This window comes from Malus sylvestris, chromosome 10 (assembly GCF_916048215.2).
Source record: "Malus sylvestris chromosome 10, drMalSylv7.2, whole genome shotgun sequence".
Taxonomy (NCBI): domain Eukaryota; kingdom Viridiplantae; phylum Streptophyta; class Magnoliopsida; order Rosales; family Rosaceae; genus Malus; species Malus sylvestris.
In genome coordinates, this window is record NC_062269.1 from 28,112,491 (window position 1) to 28,131,680 (window position 19,190).

The following is a 19,190-nucleotide window of genomic DNA, read 5'->3' on the forward strand; positions in this document are numbered from 1 at the left end:
TTTTGGTTTCTTGCTTGTTTGAGAGCAAATTATGGATGTCTTTTGATTGATTGGTTGAGTGTTTTTGTCTTTGGTGTCCCTTGCACCAATTATTTACTATCCATGCCCTTGAAAAGTAATTTTTGCAGGTGAGCTGCCCTCTATCTCCCATCACTTCTCACATAAGCATATGACCTATGTCTTGTTGAAATGGTTTTTAAATTCTTCCTGGGCCGCTGGCTTTGTCCGAGCCCAATCTCCTCTTTGCTTCTGTGTTCTTGGGCATCTATCGTCGTAAAGCCCAATATTAAGCATCAATCCAAACACAAATTATTATGGTTGATCTATTTTCTAGTTTAACTCAAATCCCAATGAAAATGTATTGTTGTATAAAAAAACATGACGAACACCAAACAAACAATAAGTTTGATATAAAACAGTTTAGTGCTCCTCAAATCATTAGTTTATTGTTCCACTAATTTCTAGTTGGATAATACTTTAGATCCTTCCCTTGGAGGAAGAAGGTTTTACGTTCATGTGTGTGCAGCCAAGCAATTTCCTGTCTACTTTAAATTAAAACGTTATTACACATTACACAGGTGTCGTTTTATGTTATTTGTTTTGGCTAATATGATTTGTCTTGTATTTCAATTATAGGGAAAGAGGAAGAAGACATGAAAGAAAGTAGTAAACGAAGTATCTAAAACTGTTTTTTGTTTGTAACTTTATCAACTAATTTATGTGTTTGAAACCATTAACTACAGGTCATAAGCTACAACTACAAAGGAATTTGTTTTCACCATAATTAGTTGGTTAATTCTTCTTAACAAGAAGGTTAATGTCGCTGTTGAAGTGTTGACTCGTGTCAAGTCGCGGAATAATGCTACATGTACCACATTTAATTGTTGAACTGTATTTGCGAACCTGTCTCTCGGGGGACTTGGAATCCATCTATGCAACTGAACTTAAGTAAATGTGCTACAAATAAATCTACGGTGACATATATGGTTTCTCTCTTTTAATTAGCTAAGTAACTAATCATAAATCTTTGATAGATCCTGGAAGCCATAACGGATGAAGATCATAAGTTGAGAACAAAAAATTCTCCTTTGATATAATTTCCTTCACATTCGATCTGTTCGATTTTGTAGCAACTCGATACATTGTTAAAATCTGACATTGCTCGAACAAATTTTGTGTAATTCATGAGCAAAGAATCATAAAGACATGTTTTACAACAGAGATTAAATGCTTTGTGGAAACAACATCGTAGTATGCAACTTGTAGTTTTACAATGAAGAGGTACTTCCACACCGTAATGCTTCCACTCCATTGTGTCTTGAACTCGAACCCCATTCCATGGCTTCTGCCACAGCGCGTTGGCGTTCAGTGACACTGTCTTCAAGCTGAGGGTCCTCGTTTACGACCGACATTGTTTGATCCGGTGATGGAGAGGGAAGGCTGCTTATAGGCGAGGTAGCAGTGTCTGGACCTGTCCCGAGGAAACTAAGGGCACTAACCACATCGCTCATCAAGGGACGAACGGGCGCTTCCTCGTGGAGGCACATTGCTGCAATTGCCACAGCTTGATTTAGTGCTCTCATCGGAAAGTTACCTTGAAGAAGTGGATCGGCTAGTTCTGGATACCTATTTGGATCCTTGAATACCGGTTGTGCCTGTTAAATACAAAAAAAAAAAATTATAAGAAAATGTTAAAAGATTTCATAGAGACGGACAAGCAGTCCACTATTAATTAGTCGAACACGATATTGTTCCTAGCTCAACCACCTGCATAATCTAGTAGGTGTGAGCCCTCGGTGTTATACTAGTGAAACCATTTATGTTTTATTTTGTTAAGTTTCCAATGATTCTTCAACACAAAGCACATGCCTTGAATAAGAATAAGAAGAAACTGTGCAGGGATATTTACCCAAGCAACTAGATTTTGCTCCCTGGTTGTTAGTGTGGTGTCAATGGCTCTCCTTCCAGTGATCAATTCCAACAAAACAACTCCGAAACTGTAGACATCGGACTTGACAGTGAGCTGTCCTGTTCTTTGGTACTCTGGGGCACAATAACCATATGTTCCCATTACTCTTGAAGATACATGAGTCTTGTCTCCAATAGGTCCAAGCTTAGCTAGCCCGAAATCGGAGAGTTTTGCATTGAAATCAGCGTCAAGTAAAATGTTGGAAGACTTTAAATCGCGGTAGATAACAGGCGGATTTGCCTTGTCATGCAAGTATTCTAGACCCTTGGCAGCTCCCAGAGCTATTCTCAGTCTTTTGAACCAATCTAGTGGCTTCTGGTCTTCTGGAAGATCTAAATATCAAGATACAAAACATGAGAAGCCGGGTTTAAGCCCTTTGCGGATACAAATGGAAGAAGCATGAAAGATGGGGGGAAAATCAATTCAAAAACACTTCAAAATAGTACCTAGCAAATGGTCTTCCACAGATCCCAAGGGCATGTACTCGTACACAAGAAGTCTCTGATCGCCGTCCGCGCAATATCCGATAAGATTTACTAAATGTTCGTGGTGTAGGAGGCTCAACATCAACACCTCGACAAGAAACTCTCGGTTTCCTTGCAAGCCATTCCTGTCAAGTTGCTTCACAGCCACAACCTGTGCTGTTTTGTCAAGTTTTCCCTTGTAAACTCTTCCAAATCCGCCCTCTCCAATGAGACATTCTTGCCTGAAGTTCTTCGTTGCTGTCGCCAATTCCCGGAATGTGAAAGTTTGCGCAGCAATGTTGTTGTGGTTTGCGGGTTCTTTATTGGCACTACTGGTGTTTGCTGCTGGATCCTCAGCTGGTGGTGTAGGTTTTGGTTTAGGAACTTCTGCTTATACATAACCAATTATTACAAAACTAATAATTTTCCCTACGAAAGGGTAAAAAAATCGGAAGAACAAGACTTGTGATACAAAACACAAAAGGCAAAAATCCAATTTTCAACAATGCTGGGAAGGCTGAATTGGCAATCATTTCGGCACACGAAACAATTACACATTACCACAATTTTTACTCGTTAGAAATGCAAAAAAAAAAAAAAAAAAAAAAAAAAAAACAAATGCGACTTACCATCTGGAGGAGGCCGAGGCTGTTGGGCTGGTGGAACATTGTGTTCTTGATGAGAAAGATTGGTAGGCAATTGTTCTTTCCTCCCGCTATTTGATCTTTTGTTAGATGCTTTCTTTTCATGGGATGAAAAGCAAGAAAAGCAACTCATTTCACGTGCAATATAATCGCTCGAGATCTATATAACGTACCTAACAAATTCCTTGCAAATGAAATATATCTCAGTTTATGATCCCTGCCATGTTGAGATCAACTGCAGATGACTGCAGGTAAAAATTTGATCACGAAAATCTCCCGAAAGCAAAAAGAAGTTTCATAGATTTGGAGAGACCGTGGAATGCAGAGAAGGCTCAAAAGAAATGTGCCATGAATTGAAATGGAATGCATGGGAAGACAAGAGGGGGTTATAAACATAAAACAGAAAAACAAGATTTTTTCAGTACAACCATGTTTGAATCTCTAGAACAACTACCTGAAAACTGAAACCATTATGAAACTGGAAGAACCAACAAACTTCCAGGCATGCAAAAGAAAAAACGTCGTTGCGATTTCCCGGAAAAATGGGGAAAGTGTAGGTCAGGAAGAAACCAAAAATAGGTTAATTACATATCTTTTGGTGTTTCCGCAGAGCATGGTAGAGAAGAAGAATGAGGTTCGGAATTAATGTGTCTTAATTAAAGAGCAAAACGTGGGAACCAAATCTGCTAAATTAATTATTAATTCCAAAAAAAGAGAGCTTAATTATTCTTTGTGGTGGTTGTAGCATATGGGATCTTTCTAAGCTGCAGTTAAATATAACAGATAAAAATAGATATAGGCTAAATCTTGATTAGGGGATCTTTCCACTTCGGTCTTGTTTTAATCGTCGCAATTTAGCCATACTAATTATTGCAATTCAAGAACAATAAGTTGATTTTGTCCCTTTTATCAGTGTAAAACGTAAATAGCTTGCTAATGACATGTACGTGAAGGTAAATTAAATAATGATACGAAAATGAATAATTTCAATTATGATGATATGTTTCTTCATAGTAGATAGATAGGGGGATACACGCATTTCCATGATAATTAGACCCCTAATAGATTTGATAAAGGATCTTATAACTCGGTTGGTAAGAACATTAGTACTCCATTTCTTTGAGAGAGAATTCGACCACAAATGTTTTTGACCGAAACTTTGCGAAGCAGCACTGTTAAATCCATGGCCACCAATTTGCCAACCTTTCTGATGGCAAAGTTCACAAGTTGAAGCTGCCTAAGCCAGTTCGAGGAGCGAAGTTTTGCACGTCTTATAAAGGTTGGTTGGTTATGGACCTTATGGTCAAGGAAGATGGACTAGACTCCCAGGCGTTTCTACTAAACCCTATTTCAAAAGTCATGCACCAACTTCCGTCGTTGAAAACAGTTCCATATTTCCGAAGGTACGTCGAAGAGTTTAATAATCTTAGTGTCAGGGTTTTCGGTGCCAAAGTTGTGTTATCTATCTCAGACATTAATTCCGAATCTTGTACGGTCGCAGCAATGTTTCTGGGTTCTAATGTTCACAGTAGGGTATTGGATTTGTGTAAACCTGGAGACGCGACATGGAAAGAATCTTGTTGATATTTTGTTTTCTTCTGGTATGCTATACGCCTTCTTTAAGACGGGTAGTAGTCGTAGCAATGGTATCGTGACAGCAGCTCGCGCCGTATACTTGAGAAATAATAACCATGAAGTGCAATTGAAGTTGGTCTATGGCAATAAAGAAGAGGGTAGGGTAACCACCTTTCGAGTTCAAGATGATTATATTATTTTGCCACAACGGGTTCACAACTTACAGTTGCAAGAATCAACAATAAACAATGAAGTCTTGGTTATTCATCAAATGAATTATTATTATTTTTTTTTTTTTGGTTGTTGTAAAAGAGAAGGGAAAACAACAATGGCAATGGTGGTGGCGATGACAGCAATCACGACAATGATGATGAAGCTAATCAAGGCGATGATGGTTACGCTGACGAGGAAGGCAATAACATGGAAGGTAATGGTCAATAAATTGTGGGAAAGAAATTCGCACCTGAATGCATAGGAGCATTGCTCTATGTTACTTGGCTAAGTCAATGTCTGATATTTGTGGTAGCTCCTTAAAGACAGAAAATTGCGTAACAAAATTTATGCTTCTTTTTTCCCTTTTTTTTTTTTTTCGCGTCACCCATTAATAGAGAGGTCTGACGTTGTTCGCTACCAATAACGTGGAACTGTTCTTCTTTTTTCGCTTTAAGCCTGTAACGAGGAGTTTGAGACTGGAAGTTCTGAAACATGAGCTTGCAGTTCTCATTCTTTATATGGAACTGGAAATAAAACTATAAATAATCATAAACCACAACGATGAATACAAGCATTACAACACAATCAAATTCTAAGAGTAGAAGAAATAATGCAGACAGCGACTCTGAATCTCACAAGTTAAGCGATACATTGACCTCGACGTCGGTGTCCGTTAGAATAATTTCTTTCGAGTTAGTAGCCTTCGGGTGATCAAGGCAATCCAATTTTATCCTGACATGTAGAGGTTTCATAAAGATGACATCTCTCAAATCTCTGTTTGATTTTAACAAGAGCTGAAGGCACGAATCTCTTCCCAGCTTTCCACTCTTCTCCGAGTTTAAAATATCTGCTATTCTTGCTGCATATTTCTCCTGATTATCTTCTGCTACTTCTTGCTTTCTTTTGAGTTTTAAATACAACACTGCGTAAACAATAACCTGCATGATAACAAGAGTGAAGATTTAACTGGCACCAAAACTGCCCGTAAAACAAATACGAAGAAAACTAAATGTGCACACCTCGCTTGTTCCAGGACTAGTATTGACAACACAATTGATGTGTACTTTCCCGTCCTGAAATCCTGTTTCCCTAGTCGTACTCTCATCTTCAACAGTTGACTCTGGATCAGGTTCTGATATCGACAAGGCAAGATTGTCCAGTTCATCATACCATTGTTGAGCAACACCAACCTGAAAACTCGAAAGAGATGAAATCCTAAGCTACTAAAAGACTGGAACATAATACTATAAAAGGAATTAAGTTCTTCCAGATAGGAACCTTCTCGGAAGATCCTCCTACATCCTCTACCCTTGACACTTCAGTAGCAGCTCCTCTTGCCTGGCGCCATATACAGCCTTCTTGTAACTGTTCCACAAGCTCAGTATCCTCAGGGACCTCCACATTTAACTGTATCCCAATTCTTCCTGTTACATAGACAGTCGAATTCTCAGATCAAAGAATCACATAACATATTATGTGTGCATAGTTGACAGAAACAGCATACTCTACATGAGAATATTTAAAAAAAAAAAATAACACTCAACTGGGAAAGGAAAAAGAAAAAAAAACAACCACCACCACTCCACCCCACTACCCACCACCCTCTGCGACCCGACCTCCCCTACTGCCTCCCCCGCGATCCTATCCACCACCATGGGTCCACCACCTCAAATGCTCCGGTTCCCACACATTCGTCCTACACAACCCACACCCACCGATGCTCGACCCAAATCTCAGACCTCCCCTTCCCTTGCCTCTGATGTTGGCCGTCGTCGCCGTCCAATCGTGGAGAACTTGCCTCTAATAAATTTGAGGTTTTTGTTCATTTTTCTTTCCGGACTACAGAACAATTATTTTATAAGAGTTCAATTTTACAATTTGAAGGGAAGAAGCTTGCCATCGGTGGAGATTGGAAGCTTTAGATGTGATAAAGTTGATGAGAGAGAGAGAGAGAGAGAGAGAGAGAGAGAGAGAGATTAGCAAGAGATGAGCTAATGATCATCAATATCCCTAGGCAGAACCAACTCACATGTCACACGAAATAGTGAAATACAATGTCAACTAAGAGTACAAGAAGCATACTTAAGTTTAAGAAAAATACCTGGTAATAACGAACTGAAAGATTCAAGATGATCAATCACTCCCTCAACTCCACCTCCACTTTATGAAGAAAAACATAGACTTCGTAAGAAAACAATTCACGAAACAAAAGATAAAAGAATATTGGATGTACAAGGAAACTAGTTTGTAACATACTTAGTATATACTTTCTCCAATGAGGATGGCAACCAATATGGCAGTCCAAGGATTCCAAAATTTGAAAACTGAAAGGTCGAACATACTCCAGATTCTTCACTTAGTTTCAAAATCCTCTGTCCAACTTCAAAATTACATGCGTTGAAATGAGTAATTGAGTATTATAAACAAAGTACAAAACAAATTCATTTTGAAGAGGAAATGCAAATCCAGTTAAATAGGTACCCATATCACAAAGGATTACGTGATTCTGCAAGGTGGTAAATGAAGATAATAGGCCAGCATATGGGAGCAGCTCTGGTGAACAAACAACCTTGGTCTGCTCTTGCAACCAATCATGTGGCATCTGTTTCAACAGCGCTACTTTCTCCATGATCTGCGGTCCACAGACCTCCAAAATCTTCAGGAACCCTTTTCAAGTCCTGATGTTAGACTCCGTTAAATGTAATTTAAATAAACTAGAAAGAAGCAAAAAGGAAAAAGCAAACCTCTGACGACTTCTTTTATCTCTCCTGAAGCCAAATTTAGGATCCATAGAGTATCAAAGCTGCCATTCAAATTAATTAATCGCACCAATGCCCATATTAAAAGTTAAAAAAATAAAAGGCAAGTGACCCAGGATTTATTGATTAAGAAACTATGACAATTGATGTGGCGGTTTTACCTTCGGTTCATAACAACAAGACTGTCATCAATAGATTTCATCAGATGCCAAGGATACATCAATGATTGTAAATCAAATCCTTCAGTCCTTGTATGGGCATTGCGTTTCAAACCTAGCTTGGTTGTGATCCAGGTCCAAAATTGATTACTCTTCTTAGTAGTGTCTCCCACTGGATAGATGGTTTCCAGAACCCGGCTCTCCATATCAGCTTTCCTGATGGCATGATTCTTAGTAGAGACCCCACATGCAAACTGGTTAGTTACATAAGTATGCAATATAGCTGCATAAATCACATTATAACTTACAAGTCAATACATACCTCTGAATCAACAAAATATAGGCAATCCTCAGCGGCAACATAAAATGAAGCTGCAGGGCGTGCCAACTTGGAAGATTCAAAGTTTCCATCCTCAAAACCTGGGGAGGAACCAATCTGGACACACAAAGAATGAAAATCCAAACTTGAATTTTCTTCTTTTTATCTTTAAAAATTCAAGAAAACTACAATAACAAAGACAATTACTAAGATTAAATTTAACATCTACATGGAAACACATCAACTTTCCCAGAATAACTCGGTAAGGCCAATTTTTTAAAAAACAAAGATGAATCCCAAAGAAGCCCTGCCCATGTGGACAAGGGAAACTACTTTTCTCCTTTTCAGATATCAGAAATTTATAATCATCATTGATTATGCTTAATTCAGAGTTGACATATATAAAGTGAGCAAGTCATGTACACAAAATCCTGATAAACATATATGTACTACAAAATCATCAAATCTCTGCTAATAAGAATATTGAGCTGCCAATAACTGATTACTGAATTGCTCAGATCATTATCTAAGTGAGTGTTAAATTTTTTGATCCTGTCTGTGTACTGTGTATAAATTGATGGTTACTATAAAATTTAGAAGAACAGTCCACATATCATTTATTATACATACACAGTCCAGAATATGCCCATTTCCATCAAATACAATAATCCGATGATGATTGCTGTCAGAAAGGAAGAGGCGGTTCCCACTTTCATCTGCAGAGATGCAGCCTGTAATGGAGAAGAATAAAAGAAACGCTTAAAACTTGGGTTCAGGAAACATTTTCTTTATTTTTGTGTATTTCGAAAGAATGTTTACTATTTCGACTGAACTTCACTAGTCATATGACATGTATCAGTCTAAGTAAATTATAGCTACTTTAAAAGGAATGAAAATACTTTGAGTCTTTCGCAGAACGCAGCTCCGCAATATCCTACAACGCAGATGCTATTATAATGGAGCAGGTCAGTGATGCATAGGGAGCCTATACCTGGGAAGTGGAAGAGAAAATTCCTTAAAGAATCAGCATATGGTTCCTTAATGATCTCAGGTTGCTTCGCCCAAGTGCTTTTCAAGTTAGTAAGCGACTTGGAACTCCTATCATCTTGCACAAGCAAGTCCTCAACAGCTGCACAAGGGCATTAACATGTATCATGGAATATGTATATGTAAAAAAATGAGTCACTATATTAAATAAAAGAAGGTGTTCCACAATAAAACTCTTGAAACTGTATGCATTCAGTCGAACGACATACTAAAAATAATAATAAACAACATATTTGGTGTCCAGTCCAGATGCAGTAGAAAAGAGATGCTTAAGAGCCAAAGTAGAAAAGAAAGATGTTGAAAGCAGGAAGTACCCTGGGTTGTTTTGAAGTTCAACTGGAATTTTAAGCAACAAAAAATTGCATGACAAATCGACAATATAAAGCCATCAACACGTATCAGAGGAAACATATTATCCCAAACAAACTTTTAGCACAGGAAGGGATACTTGCATACCTTTACTAAGAACTTTGAGATCCATGTCCTTCTCATGGTAAACCACTGGACTTTTAAAACCTTTAAACAAAATGCAGCATGCCCCGTTTGCCATCTAAATACATTAAAAGAAAACTAATAAAAACATAATGCATGTAAGAAACAATGTTTAGAACCATAAACAAGCCAATGAATGTGTACATAGTTATGGATATAAAAGATTTGTTTGTGTCGGTCTTTTCACAAGACAAACCAAGGATCTTTACCTCACCTCAGTGAAGTTCTTGTTCGACAATATAATAGGAAATGTTATGTATTCCGTCAGTGTATATTGGATTACATGGCTTCGATCAGCAGCTGAGTGAATCGACCCACCTGACACAAAGCCGATAATGTGGAGACGAGGAAACCTACAATAGAATACACATAAAGAAAAGACCTTTAGAATGACTACCCGCTCGCCCAAATCATCCAATTTTAAGCAGAGAAAACAAACATCTACAGAATAACAACATATTTCTTCTAATTCTCTATGTGGAAAGAAACAAATACGACATTTTGTTTCTTTTACCTCTGTTGAAGTGACTTCATTTTTTCTAACATGATAGCAGCTTCGGAACTAGTTGTTAAAGAAGTTTCAAGAAACCGTCCAGCAAGAACCAAGAAAGTTCCATCTCTTTTAAAGGAATCTTTGCCTCCCTTGGTCCTATTCAACCAACAATGGCAAGGACCTGTACATTAATAAAAAAACTAAATAAGAACATAAAAAAGATTAAGAAACTGACATTTGCAAAAGCATTTCTTTACAAAGAAGCAATTGAGTACCTTCGAGCACATTTAATGTGGATTTAATGAAGGACAAAAGATCAAGTTCACCGGTACGCTCGTGTGATACTTTTGACGTGGTTGATAGCCTGAAAGAGACTGTCAATCAGAAGGCAAAGCTCGATTACCCAAAAAAAAAAAAAAAACGAAGCGAAACTTACAAACTAAAATTTCGAGCCAAGCAACAATTGAACACTGAGCAAACAGTATGATTATATCACAAAACTACAGGTGAAATTTTACTTAAAATTATCGGTACAATTACCGCTGAGCACGAAACCCACATTGTGAAATCCCCTTATCAATTCTTTCCAGAGCGTATGACTGTGGAATTATGGACAAAGCCGATAACTTGGTAACCAATCTACATTGTAGAAGATGATCACCTGCACCCAACACATCAAAGATTCAAACTTTAAACTCAAATTAACAATACGGGACTTCTACTTCCTAATTTCAACAAATTGCAGGTTAAAGTGATTTCTTTCATTCCAAAATTGAATTATACATTTGAGATTATAGAAACTTTGAGTTCAGTTTATATCTATGGAGGGTGAAGCTTACCGGAGTGAATTCGCGGCAATATTCGTGAGATTTCTCTGAAACGCCGATATCTGAGAGCCATTTTTCTAACGGAAGCATGTGGTTTCTCTGGCTCTTGGCTTTGGGGTTTTGGTTTGACGTCAACGGCCGACGGCGGGGTTTTAATCTTTTGGGCTTAGGGTTTAGCCCTTTTGAGGGTTTTAGGCATTGGATTGGGCCTTTAGGACTAGACCCAAAAAATTCCCATTTGGCCCAAATATTTTAATCAGATGAAAAAAAAGTTCATAATGTAGGGTAAACTTTTTCTACTTTTGTTTCTTCAATGTGTCTTTTTCTTTCATATGTGAATCAGTGAATCTGTAATTTGTTGTGTAATGCGAGAGATAGAAGAATAGTCCAACTCTTTATAACTCTGATAAAGTTTCTTAACTTTCTGACGTGAGACAATTTTCACATCTTCAATCTTCATATGTCCTATCACGTATGACGAACTATTAAGCTTAACATATAGACAAGATTAACTAGGTGGCGAAAACCACGTGTGCTCGTTAGGTTTAACATGTATACAAACTTATTTTGGTGCCATGAAGAAATATGAGGTTCTACCTTAAAACTACTGGCGATGTTTCTTAACCCTCCGAATGTGACAATCTTCCCATCCTCGTACCAATGAGACTTAAGAATCTATCCCTTGTTGTCTCCTCAAGAACTTTTAATTGAAATATTGAAAGATAAATAAACGTGTGATTTCAAAGATTGAAATGGTTCAACTTGAGGATGTACATTTTGTAATAAATTTGAAGGTGTTTCCCACTTCCTACCCTTTAATCATGAAACCATAAGCATGCAATTTTTTAACTGTGACAGATCTCTTTTTTGTGTCTTTGACTGAGATTAAAGTAAAAAAGTTCTGTAGTTGGCTTTCCAAAGTATAAACTACAAAACAAACATTAATTTGGAAAAAGAAATAGCTCAAGACTTCGTTTTAAAGTTCATATGGCACTCTGTCTTTGATGATTTTTGTGTCAGTTTTAGTTTAATGTACATATTTTGTTGAAATTTCTAAATTGGAAAATTGGCAAAAACAATTACAATATATAATGTATGGTATCATTCTTAACACGTACATTGAGGCCTTATAAGATAAAATGGCGCCACCTTTTTTGGGCTTGCAAGTTGTTAATTTGATGACAATACTAACAATGACCTTCTTTTTTTTTAATTAAATTGACAGATTTAACGTTACATTTTTTGGTGATACACAATGATAATATAACCTCTACACCGTAATGTGAATTTGAAAACAACGTAATATCATTAAAATTTAAAATAATCAGTTCCCATCCAATAAGACCTCTCTCTCATTCAACTTGAGGAGAACTTTTTTATTGTGACGGGAACACGGGATGATACACCACATGTTTTTATGTAAGTGGTGTGAAATTTTATTTTTTAAGTTATTAACTTTTTAACATACATATCTCATCATTTGTATAATGACACATGATGTATGCCAATCACACTAAAAAAATCTCTCTAACTTGAGAGATTTTGCGAATATTTTTGTATGCTCTTCCGCCGATATACCTGAGCATACAAGAAAATTCTGAAATTAATTATATTTTTAGAAAATCAATTTTCAAATGCAGAATGATAAGGCCTATGATTGGGAGCAGCTTATTCAGCAACAGGCAATGATACTGTGATCATTTATCAAAATCATGACTTTAGTTTTGGTTGCTTAGTTGGAATCAGCTTTCTCGAATTTTGTGTTTGAGAAGACAAAAGCCAAATTCCAAAAAGTCGATCAAATAATTTAAATTTCTCAGCAGGCAAAACAAAAGGTCCTCCCCTACCTCCAGCGCTTCCACTACTGCATTTGTCACAGAGAGATCTGACACCACTGCTTCCCTCCCTTTTCATCTCAGATTTCTCAGCGTATTATCTACCCCCTTTTTTTCAGCTTTAAAGAATCACTACCATTCCATGCAATAAACCCACATGATACATCTGATTTTCTTCTTCCTTCTTTTTCCAAAATATATAAAGTGTATGCATTTCTTTCTTCAATTTGAAGGGGTACCATGTAAACTTATCAAAAAGTTTACAGAGTTCTTTTTCTTTTTTTAATTTAATAAAAGTAAAACGATAGCTGTTTTATCAAAATAATTTACAGAGTTGGGAATCATTATTACCAATTCGACTAAAAGTAAATTAGAGTTTTCATAAATCTATTGACAATATATATGAACAAACCAAAACCGAATTTTGATCCAAAAAAAAAAAAAAACTAAAACCGAATTTCACCATCAACATTAAAGCATTTCATAATTTTATTATAATTAATCAGAGCAAAAGGAACAATCCCATTTATAATCTATACCACCACCCAAAATCATACCATTATCATCTACATATGAAACAAATAGATGGAAATTACATAATATGAAATATTAATTATAACCAAAGTGTACTCTTGCTATACATTTCTAACCCCAATACAAAAGCAAAAAAAGGAGGAAAATAATAAAAGAAAAGGTAATGCTAATTAATACGGATGACGATAACAACAATTTAAAGGTAACAAACCTCATTCATCACTGCGGGCCAAAGCAGTTTTAAAACAATAACCACAAAGATGACAAACCATAATAACTGTTGCCGTTACGATCCTTTTCTTCTCTCTACCTTCACCATCTCTGCTGCTAGTTTGATATAGGGTTTGGTCCGCTGGGAACTTCATGAGCTTCAGCTCCAAAATCTCTTCTGGCACTCGGATTTGAAGACGACGACGTAGTTGTTGGGTTTTGGGTGTTTTTTGGGTGGAAATTTGTGGTAGACTTTGATGAGGGCTCGGAGAGAAGCCTTTTGCTTGTGATTGGTGATGTGGAGGAGGAGGAGGCCATTGATGATGGACTGACAAGAAGAAGAAAAATGAAAAAAACTAGGGCAAGAAAGAGAAGCAAATTAGGGTTTACTTTGGTGGGGAATTCAGAGATGGATGGTGATGACGACGGTGATGGTGATGTTTTAGGTGCAGCTGCCATGCAATTTGGAAGAAGAAACCACCCCCCAATAGCCCACAAGGGTTCAATATCCATAGACCAGCACCAAGGCTAGCTAAGAATAAGGGAAGAGAGAGAGAGAGATCTAGAGAGAGAGAGACAGAGGGAAAGTGATGATGATCAGAAAGAGAGAAAGAGAGGGGAGAGGGACAAGGGAGAAAGAGGAGAAGAGAAGCTTCAGCAAAAGTGAACAATATAAAGTAGGTTTTGAAATTCGATACACATTTGTATATATGAGAATGTTATAATATAAGTGGAAGATAAAGCTGTGATATTAAATTAAAAATAGAGCCAAGTAAATATGAAATTATGGTACTGAAACGGGGTGATGAATTAACCAAAACGCCCTTGTAAAATGTAATGAAACGAGGACAATTTTGGTACTCAAATGCACAAATAAATGAAATATTAAAGAGGAAAGGAAAAAGGCAATGACCACAGAGAAAGGAGAGAGGGAGGTGGTGGCTTTTTCTTGTTTGGCCGGTTCCTCAAAAAATCTTTCTTTGACTTGGCGAACCCTAAGAAAAGAAAAATATACTGATTTTGTTCTTTGCGTTTTTTTTCTTTTCATGGAGAGAATTTATTCACTTTCCCTTCCATTCTTGCGTAATATGTACACTCTAATATTCTTGATTTGCCCTATATAAATTCATAGCCTCCAAAAATTGGTAAACAAATTCACGAAAGTTAACTAATGGATATTAAATTGGCAAGAATAGATGATATATCAATTTGAAAATCAAATTAATCACGTGAGTTTATAAATATGTTAAGAGAATTAAAAACACACATTTGAATGTATTATTGTACATATTTTTTCTTAATTAATACTATTGATAATACATCATATCCTCTCACTTACATGTTGTCTCGTTTCATAATAATAATAATGAATATCGTACTTTTTTATATATTTGAATTTGAATGTTAAGAGAGTGAGCAAAGCCTTTTTGAGCTGAGAGTGGGTTTGTATAGAAATTTTTTTGGTCTGGTCTGGAAACAAAATAGGAAAAAGCACATGGAAAGCAAAGCATCGTATTCTCTATCATATGAAAATAGTGCTGCTTCTCTCATAAGTCGTGAGTCATGAGTCATATATTTCTGTGTGTGTGTGTGTGTGTATAATATATACATACATAATATATATATATATATATGGATTATTTTATATAATATTATGATAGTGATTACTGAAAGAGGCCAAGGACACATTGTATGTGATGTCTCCCATGATGGGTGATGCATGGGTCCCCACGACCTCGGTAACACGTTCAAGAGAGGGATGGTACGTTAAGGTTATGTTGGGAATTCCATATATGGGTACATACATATATATAAATCAATATGTATATATGTATATCAGTACATTGTTGTTTGGGAAGCTGGAGAGATTTGTGGGATTGATTGAGTGAATCATGGGTTGATTTGTTTGACTATAACTATCACATGTCTCCGGCAATGATGGAGTAGTTATCCCAAATATATATGTGATTCATAGCAAATATATGTATTTGGTGTTTGTGACTGAATTAAAACACAATCAATAAGAGATCTTCTTCTTAATTTTCAACGACTTATATGCATGTAGGTTGTTAAACTGCCGAGTCATGTAACTTTCTTCATAAACATATGTATTAGTACTAGAAAAGAGTAACTTTTGCTTCTTGAGTTATTGTGTTCTGTTTTCTCACCTAATATATCGCTTGTATAATTGAAACGGGAATCAAAAGGGTAAAGAAAACTATCTGATGAAAATGACAAAAGCTACTTTTCTAAACATAATGCGGCATCAACAAAGACTGATTGAATACTGTCGATACAAACTCCTCACCCACCTTATCAATACAAGGTCAAGTTTCAGCTTGTTCCTATTTCTTAAGCAAAGAAAAGCAAAACTGATAACATAAATAATTCCTTCATTTTGGTAAGAATAAGGTAACACATTCACGAAGAAAACACTTCTGGTTAATATCATGCTAATGTCACAGGGGACAAATAGTCTACGTCTGCAAAAATATGTAAATAAATTTGAAAAAATATTGAAGAATAAACATCATTCAAAAAATGTGCGTAGAGGCCATGTGCTGTGTTCGTGTGTATATGGTTCCATGACATCTGGGACCAAAAGCCAGAAGTCAATTGAGTGGACCTTTCAAAAATTTGTTTTAGAATTCGGGTGATGTAAGTTAACAGCCATAAATCTGCAAAAATTGATTTCAGAATCTCAAAGAGACAAAGACAATACAGCCTGCATATACAAATATATATTTTCTTTGAGCTAGGTATGATAGTAAATCTAGGGCTAGCAGCAAACCAAAACCAGTATCACACACTACTATTATTTGCTCGAAATGTCAACAAATTGAGGTAAGCTCTTAACCCTAATCTAGCTAATATCGTTTTGTGCATTGGTTGCCCTTAACAGGTTTTGTCAATGGAAAAATAATTAGTGCGTGTTTTCTTTTTTGAGTAAACATTGTTGCTTTTTCTTGGTAATATTAAGAAAGTCCTTCATCATAAAAAGTCGTTAATCATAATAATATTATCAAGAAGTCGACCCAAGGAATTATGAATATGCATAATCACAATCATTTTCTTCCTTTTCTGGCAGAAAAAATTGCACGAGTTACAAAGATTAACAATTAACGCAGATTCTACCGTTTAATTAGGGATATATCCACAGGAAGACTGAGACAATCGCATGGAAATATATAGCATCAGTCACATCCAAATTGATGCATTGTATAGATGTGACCTAAACAAATCACATGCTGAAGCAAATTATAGTTAACCCGTTAGAATATGTATTTGTATTGTCTGCATGATTTGAATACTTACAAACTTTATGTATCTGATACTTTATTTTCCTCCCTTATTTCCTCGCCGCTACTTAATAGTCAAATAATTAAATTCCAATATTTAGGTGGGAAGTGAATGTCCAAGATAACCACTCCTTTGTGTAAGGAATCACTTTAGAAAGCATATTTTAATTGCTTCCTATATGATCATAATTCTTGTCCCACTTACATATGTTACTATTGACATGCAAATGCAGTGTGGATAAATTAATGTCAAACAATTCAATGGTAAATTGGTGCCAAACTCATGTAAAACAAGATATATCTTCATCATTTCTTTCTCAAACACCACATGACACGTAATGAATCACATATCACGAAATATGCAAAAAATTAACATGTTGGATATATCCCAGTATTTCCCAATCAACTAATTGTAGGTGAAAATTTATAAGGCGTCATTTTAACGTCACTATTATAGGGAATTAGGGTTTATATCAAAGCATAAAAGGTCATGGGTTCGAGTCGTGGATTTTGCAAAGCAAAAATAAAGTTGCGTACGATAGACGTTCATCCTTTCAATCCTCACAAAGCGAAGAGACTTGTTGGCTTGAGATCACCTTTTATTAGAGCACACACAGCATATATCTATCTAACTTAATTGTTCTAACTTTACATGAATAGCTGTACCCCAATGTCTATAAAACCAGTTGTAAGGTCATCTATTCAATCAGATTAGCAATATGGGTCGTGTCTAATGTCAGAACAGAAACCCTACCGACCGTGCATGCATGGCGTTTGATCAGTTTGGGCCACTTGACTTGACTGGTTGTATGGAAGCTGACATGTTATCGGTTGAGTGTGTTTAGTATATATGAATTAGTTCATATGCAACGAACATATATATGCAATGAACCAACATGAATAATTGATGTACCCAATTTGGTTCAGATTTCCAATAATTCAACTGAATCAATCACTAATACATTTTCAAACATGGAAATCAAGGCAAGTAGAAGACGCTATATAAGTGTGTGTTCTTTTCTTTTAATAAAGAAAAAAATGTGTGAAAATTGAGAATATTAATGGTCGGAAATTTTGTGTGTTTTGTAATAATTTTTTCAAGCCCTAGGGCTGCGTTTGGAGCTGAAGACTTTAGAAGTTTAGCTAAACCTTGAACCCATTAATGGTGTACGAGTTGCTTATTATCTGCCAAAGAATTTGATCAGTGCCACTTTTTGTGAATCTTCGAGCCTTAAGAGCAGTTCCACCGGAGCAAAAAGAGGATAGCACCCAGTGGAAAAAATAGGCTGAGACTCAGCCAATCCATTCCATCCCATGTGTTTGCCTGGCACCCAACCCAAGCTGGTCTCCAGACCAGCCCATTTTTGACAGACCTTGGGATTGGGCCATTTGTGTTGTTGTACTTGGCTCGTGTCCTACACGCGTACGTGGGCGCGAGTAGCAGACAACAAAATTAGAGGCGGGGCCCAACGGCGCAGGCGCACTAACATCTCCCCCGGGTGGGCGACGTGGCCCAATTTCTGCCGTTGGATTTCCAACCTGCTAGTTATTCTAGACCGTTGGATTTCCAACGGTAAAAAAAATTGAATTTCACTTTTAAACTGGACCATTCGATCACAGATCAACTGTCCACGTTCCCCCCCCCCCCCCCCAAAAAAAAAATTAAACTCAGAAATTAAAAATAAAGAATTATTTTTTATTATTTTATATAATTATATTTTAATAAAATTGGCTGGGCTATTTTTTGTTAGGGGTGAAGATGCTTTGGTCTATTACTGTTCACTTGAGTGGATAAATGAGTTGGGTGCTGGCGCAAAGTCTTTAGGGGTGGAATTGCTTTAACAAGTTAGAAAAGAGTAACTTAAAATGATACTAACTACTTGTTTTGGCTCGCTGTACAAAGTAATCTAATTAATGATTCGAACTGTTCAGTTTATAGGTCATAATTCATAGATTATTGTTGTAAAAATTTACTCAAATGAAAAATTGTTTAGCTCTTTAATTATTAGGGTTCTTTAGATATAGACCCATGTAACTCTTATTTCCTATATAAAAACCCACCTAATTATAAACGTTCAAATAAAACCCAAATTTAAAAGTGATTGCCATGTATGAAAGTAATTGACCTATTAATACAAAATATTTACAACTTGTACCACAACATTCAAAATAAATCAATAAATATTATTACTCACCTTAATTACAATGAACAAATAATTTATTGCATATTATTACCCCTAACACACACACACACACACACACACACACATATATACGTTCAAATGCATCTAGTACTACCACAAGCTCTATATATATATACGTATGTATGTACAATACTACATATATGATCAA

At 36.3% G+C, this 19,190-nt stretch overlaps 2 protein-coding genes across 7 annotated transcripts; both read right to left on the reverse strand.

Annotated features, from left to right (window-relative positions):
• Positions 1 to 1,067: 1,067 nt before the first annotated feature.
• On the reverse strand, positions 1,068 to 3,679 carry LOC126585151 (probable serine/threonine-protein kinase PBL26). 2 transcript variants are annotated; one of them, XM_050249538.1, is made up of 5 exons: positions 3,532 to 3,679; positions 3,063 to 3,322; positions 2,416 to 2,820; positions 1,910 to 2,301; positions 1,068 to 1,655 (listed from the first exon to the last, which is right to left on the reverse strand). In XM_050249538.1, the coding sequence occupies exons 2-5, from the start codon at positions 3,208 to 3,210 to the stop codon at positions 1,269 to 1,271; spliced, it is 1,332 nt and encodes a 443-aa protein (XP_050105495.1). In that variant the 5' UTR covers positions 3,211 to 3,322; positions 3,532 to 3,679; the 3' UTR covers positions 1,068 to 1,268. The 2 variants fall into 2 exon arrangements, with proteins under 2 accessions (XP_050105495.1, XP_050105494.1); XM_050249537.1 differs by having other exon boundaries at positions 3,063 to 3,679.
• A 1,669-nt stretch (positions 3,680 to 5,348) lies between these two features.
• Positions 5,349 to 11,100, reverse strand: LOC126584164 (uncharacterized). 5 transcript variants are annotated; one of them, XM_050248630.1, is made up of 17 exons: positions 10,973 to 11,100; positions 10,693 to 10,794; positions 10,409 to 10,507; positions 10,155 to 10,314; positions 9,855 to 9,993; positions 9,605 to 9,698; positions 9,093 to 9,230; positions 8,732 to 8,832; positions 8,105 to 8,218; positions 7,786 to 8,036; positions 7,610 to 7,668; positions 7,347 to 7,532; positions 7,122 to 7,245; positions 6,967 to 7,025; positions 6,144 to 6,289; positions 5,885 to 6,055; positions 5,349 to 5,803 (listed from the first exon to the last, which is right to left on the reverse strand). In XM_050248630.1, the coding sequence occupies exons 1-17, from the start codon at positions 11,031 to 11,033 to the stop codon at positions 5,498 to 5,500; spliced, it is 2,310 nt and encodes a 769-aa protein (XP_050104587.1). In that variant the 5' UTR covers positions 11,034 to 11,100; the 3' UTR covers positions 5,349 to 5,497. The 5 variants fall into 5 exon arrangements, with proteins under 5 accessions (XP_050104587.1, XP_050104588.1, XP_050104586.1 ...); XM_050248631.1 differs by having other exon boundaries at positions 7,786 to 8,012; positions 10,409 to 10,497; positions 10,674 to 10,794; XM_050248629.1 differs by having other exon boundaries at positions 10,409 to 10,497; positions 10,674 to 10,794.
• Between the last annotated feature and the right edge of the window lie 8,090 nt (positions 11,101 to 19,190).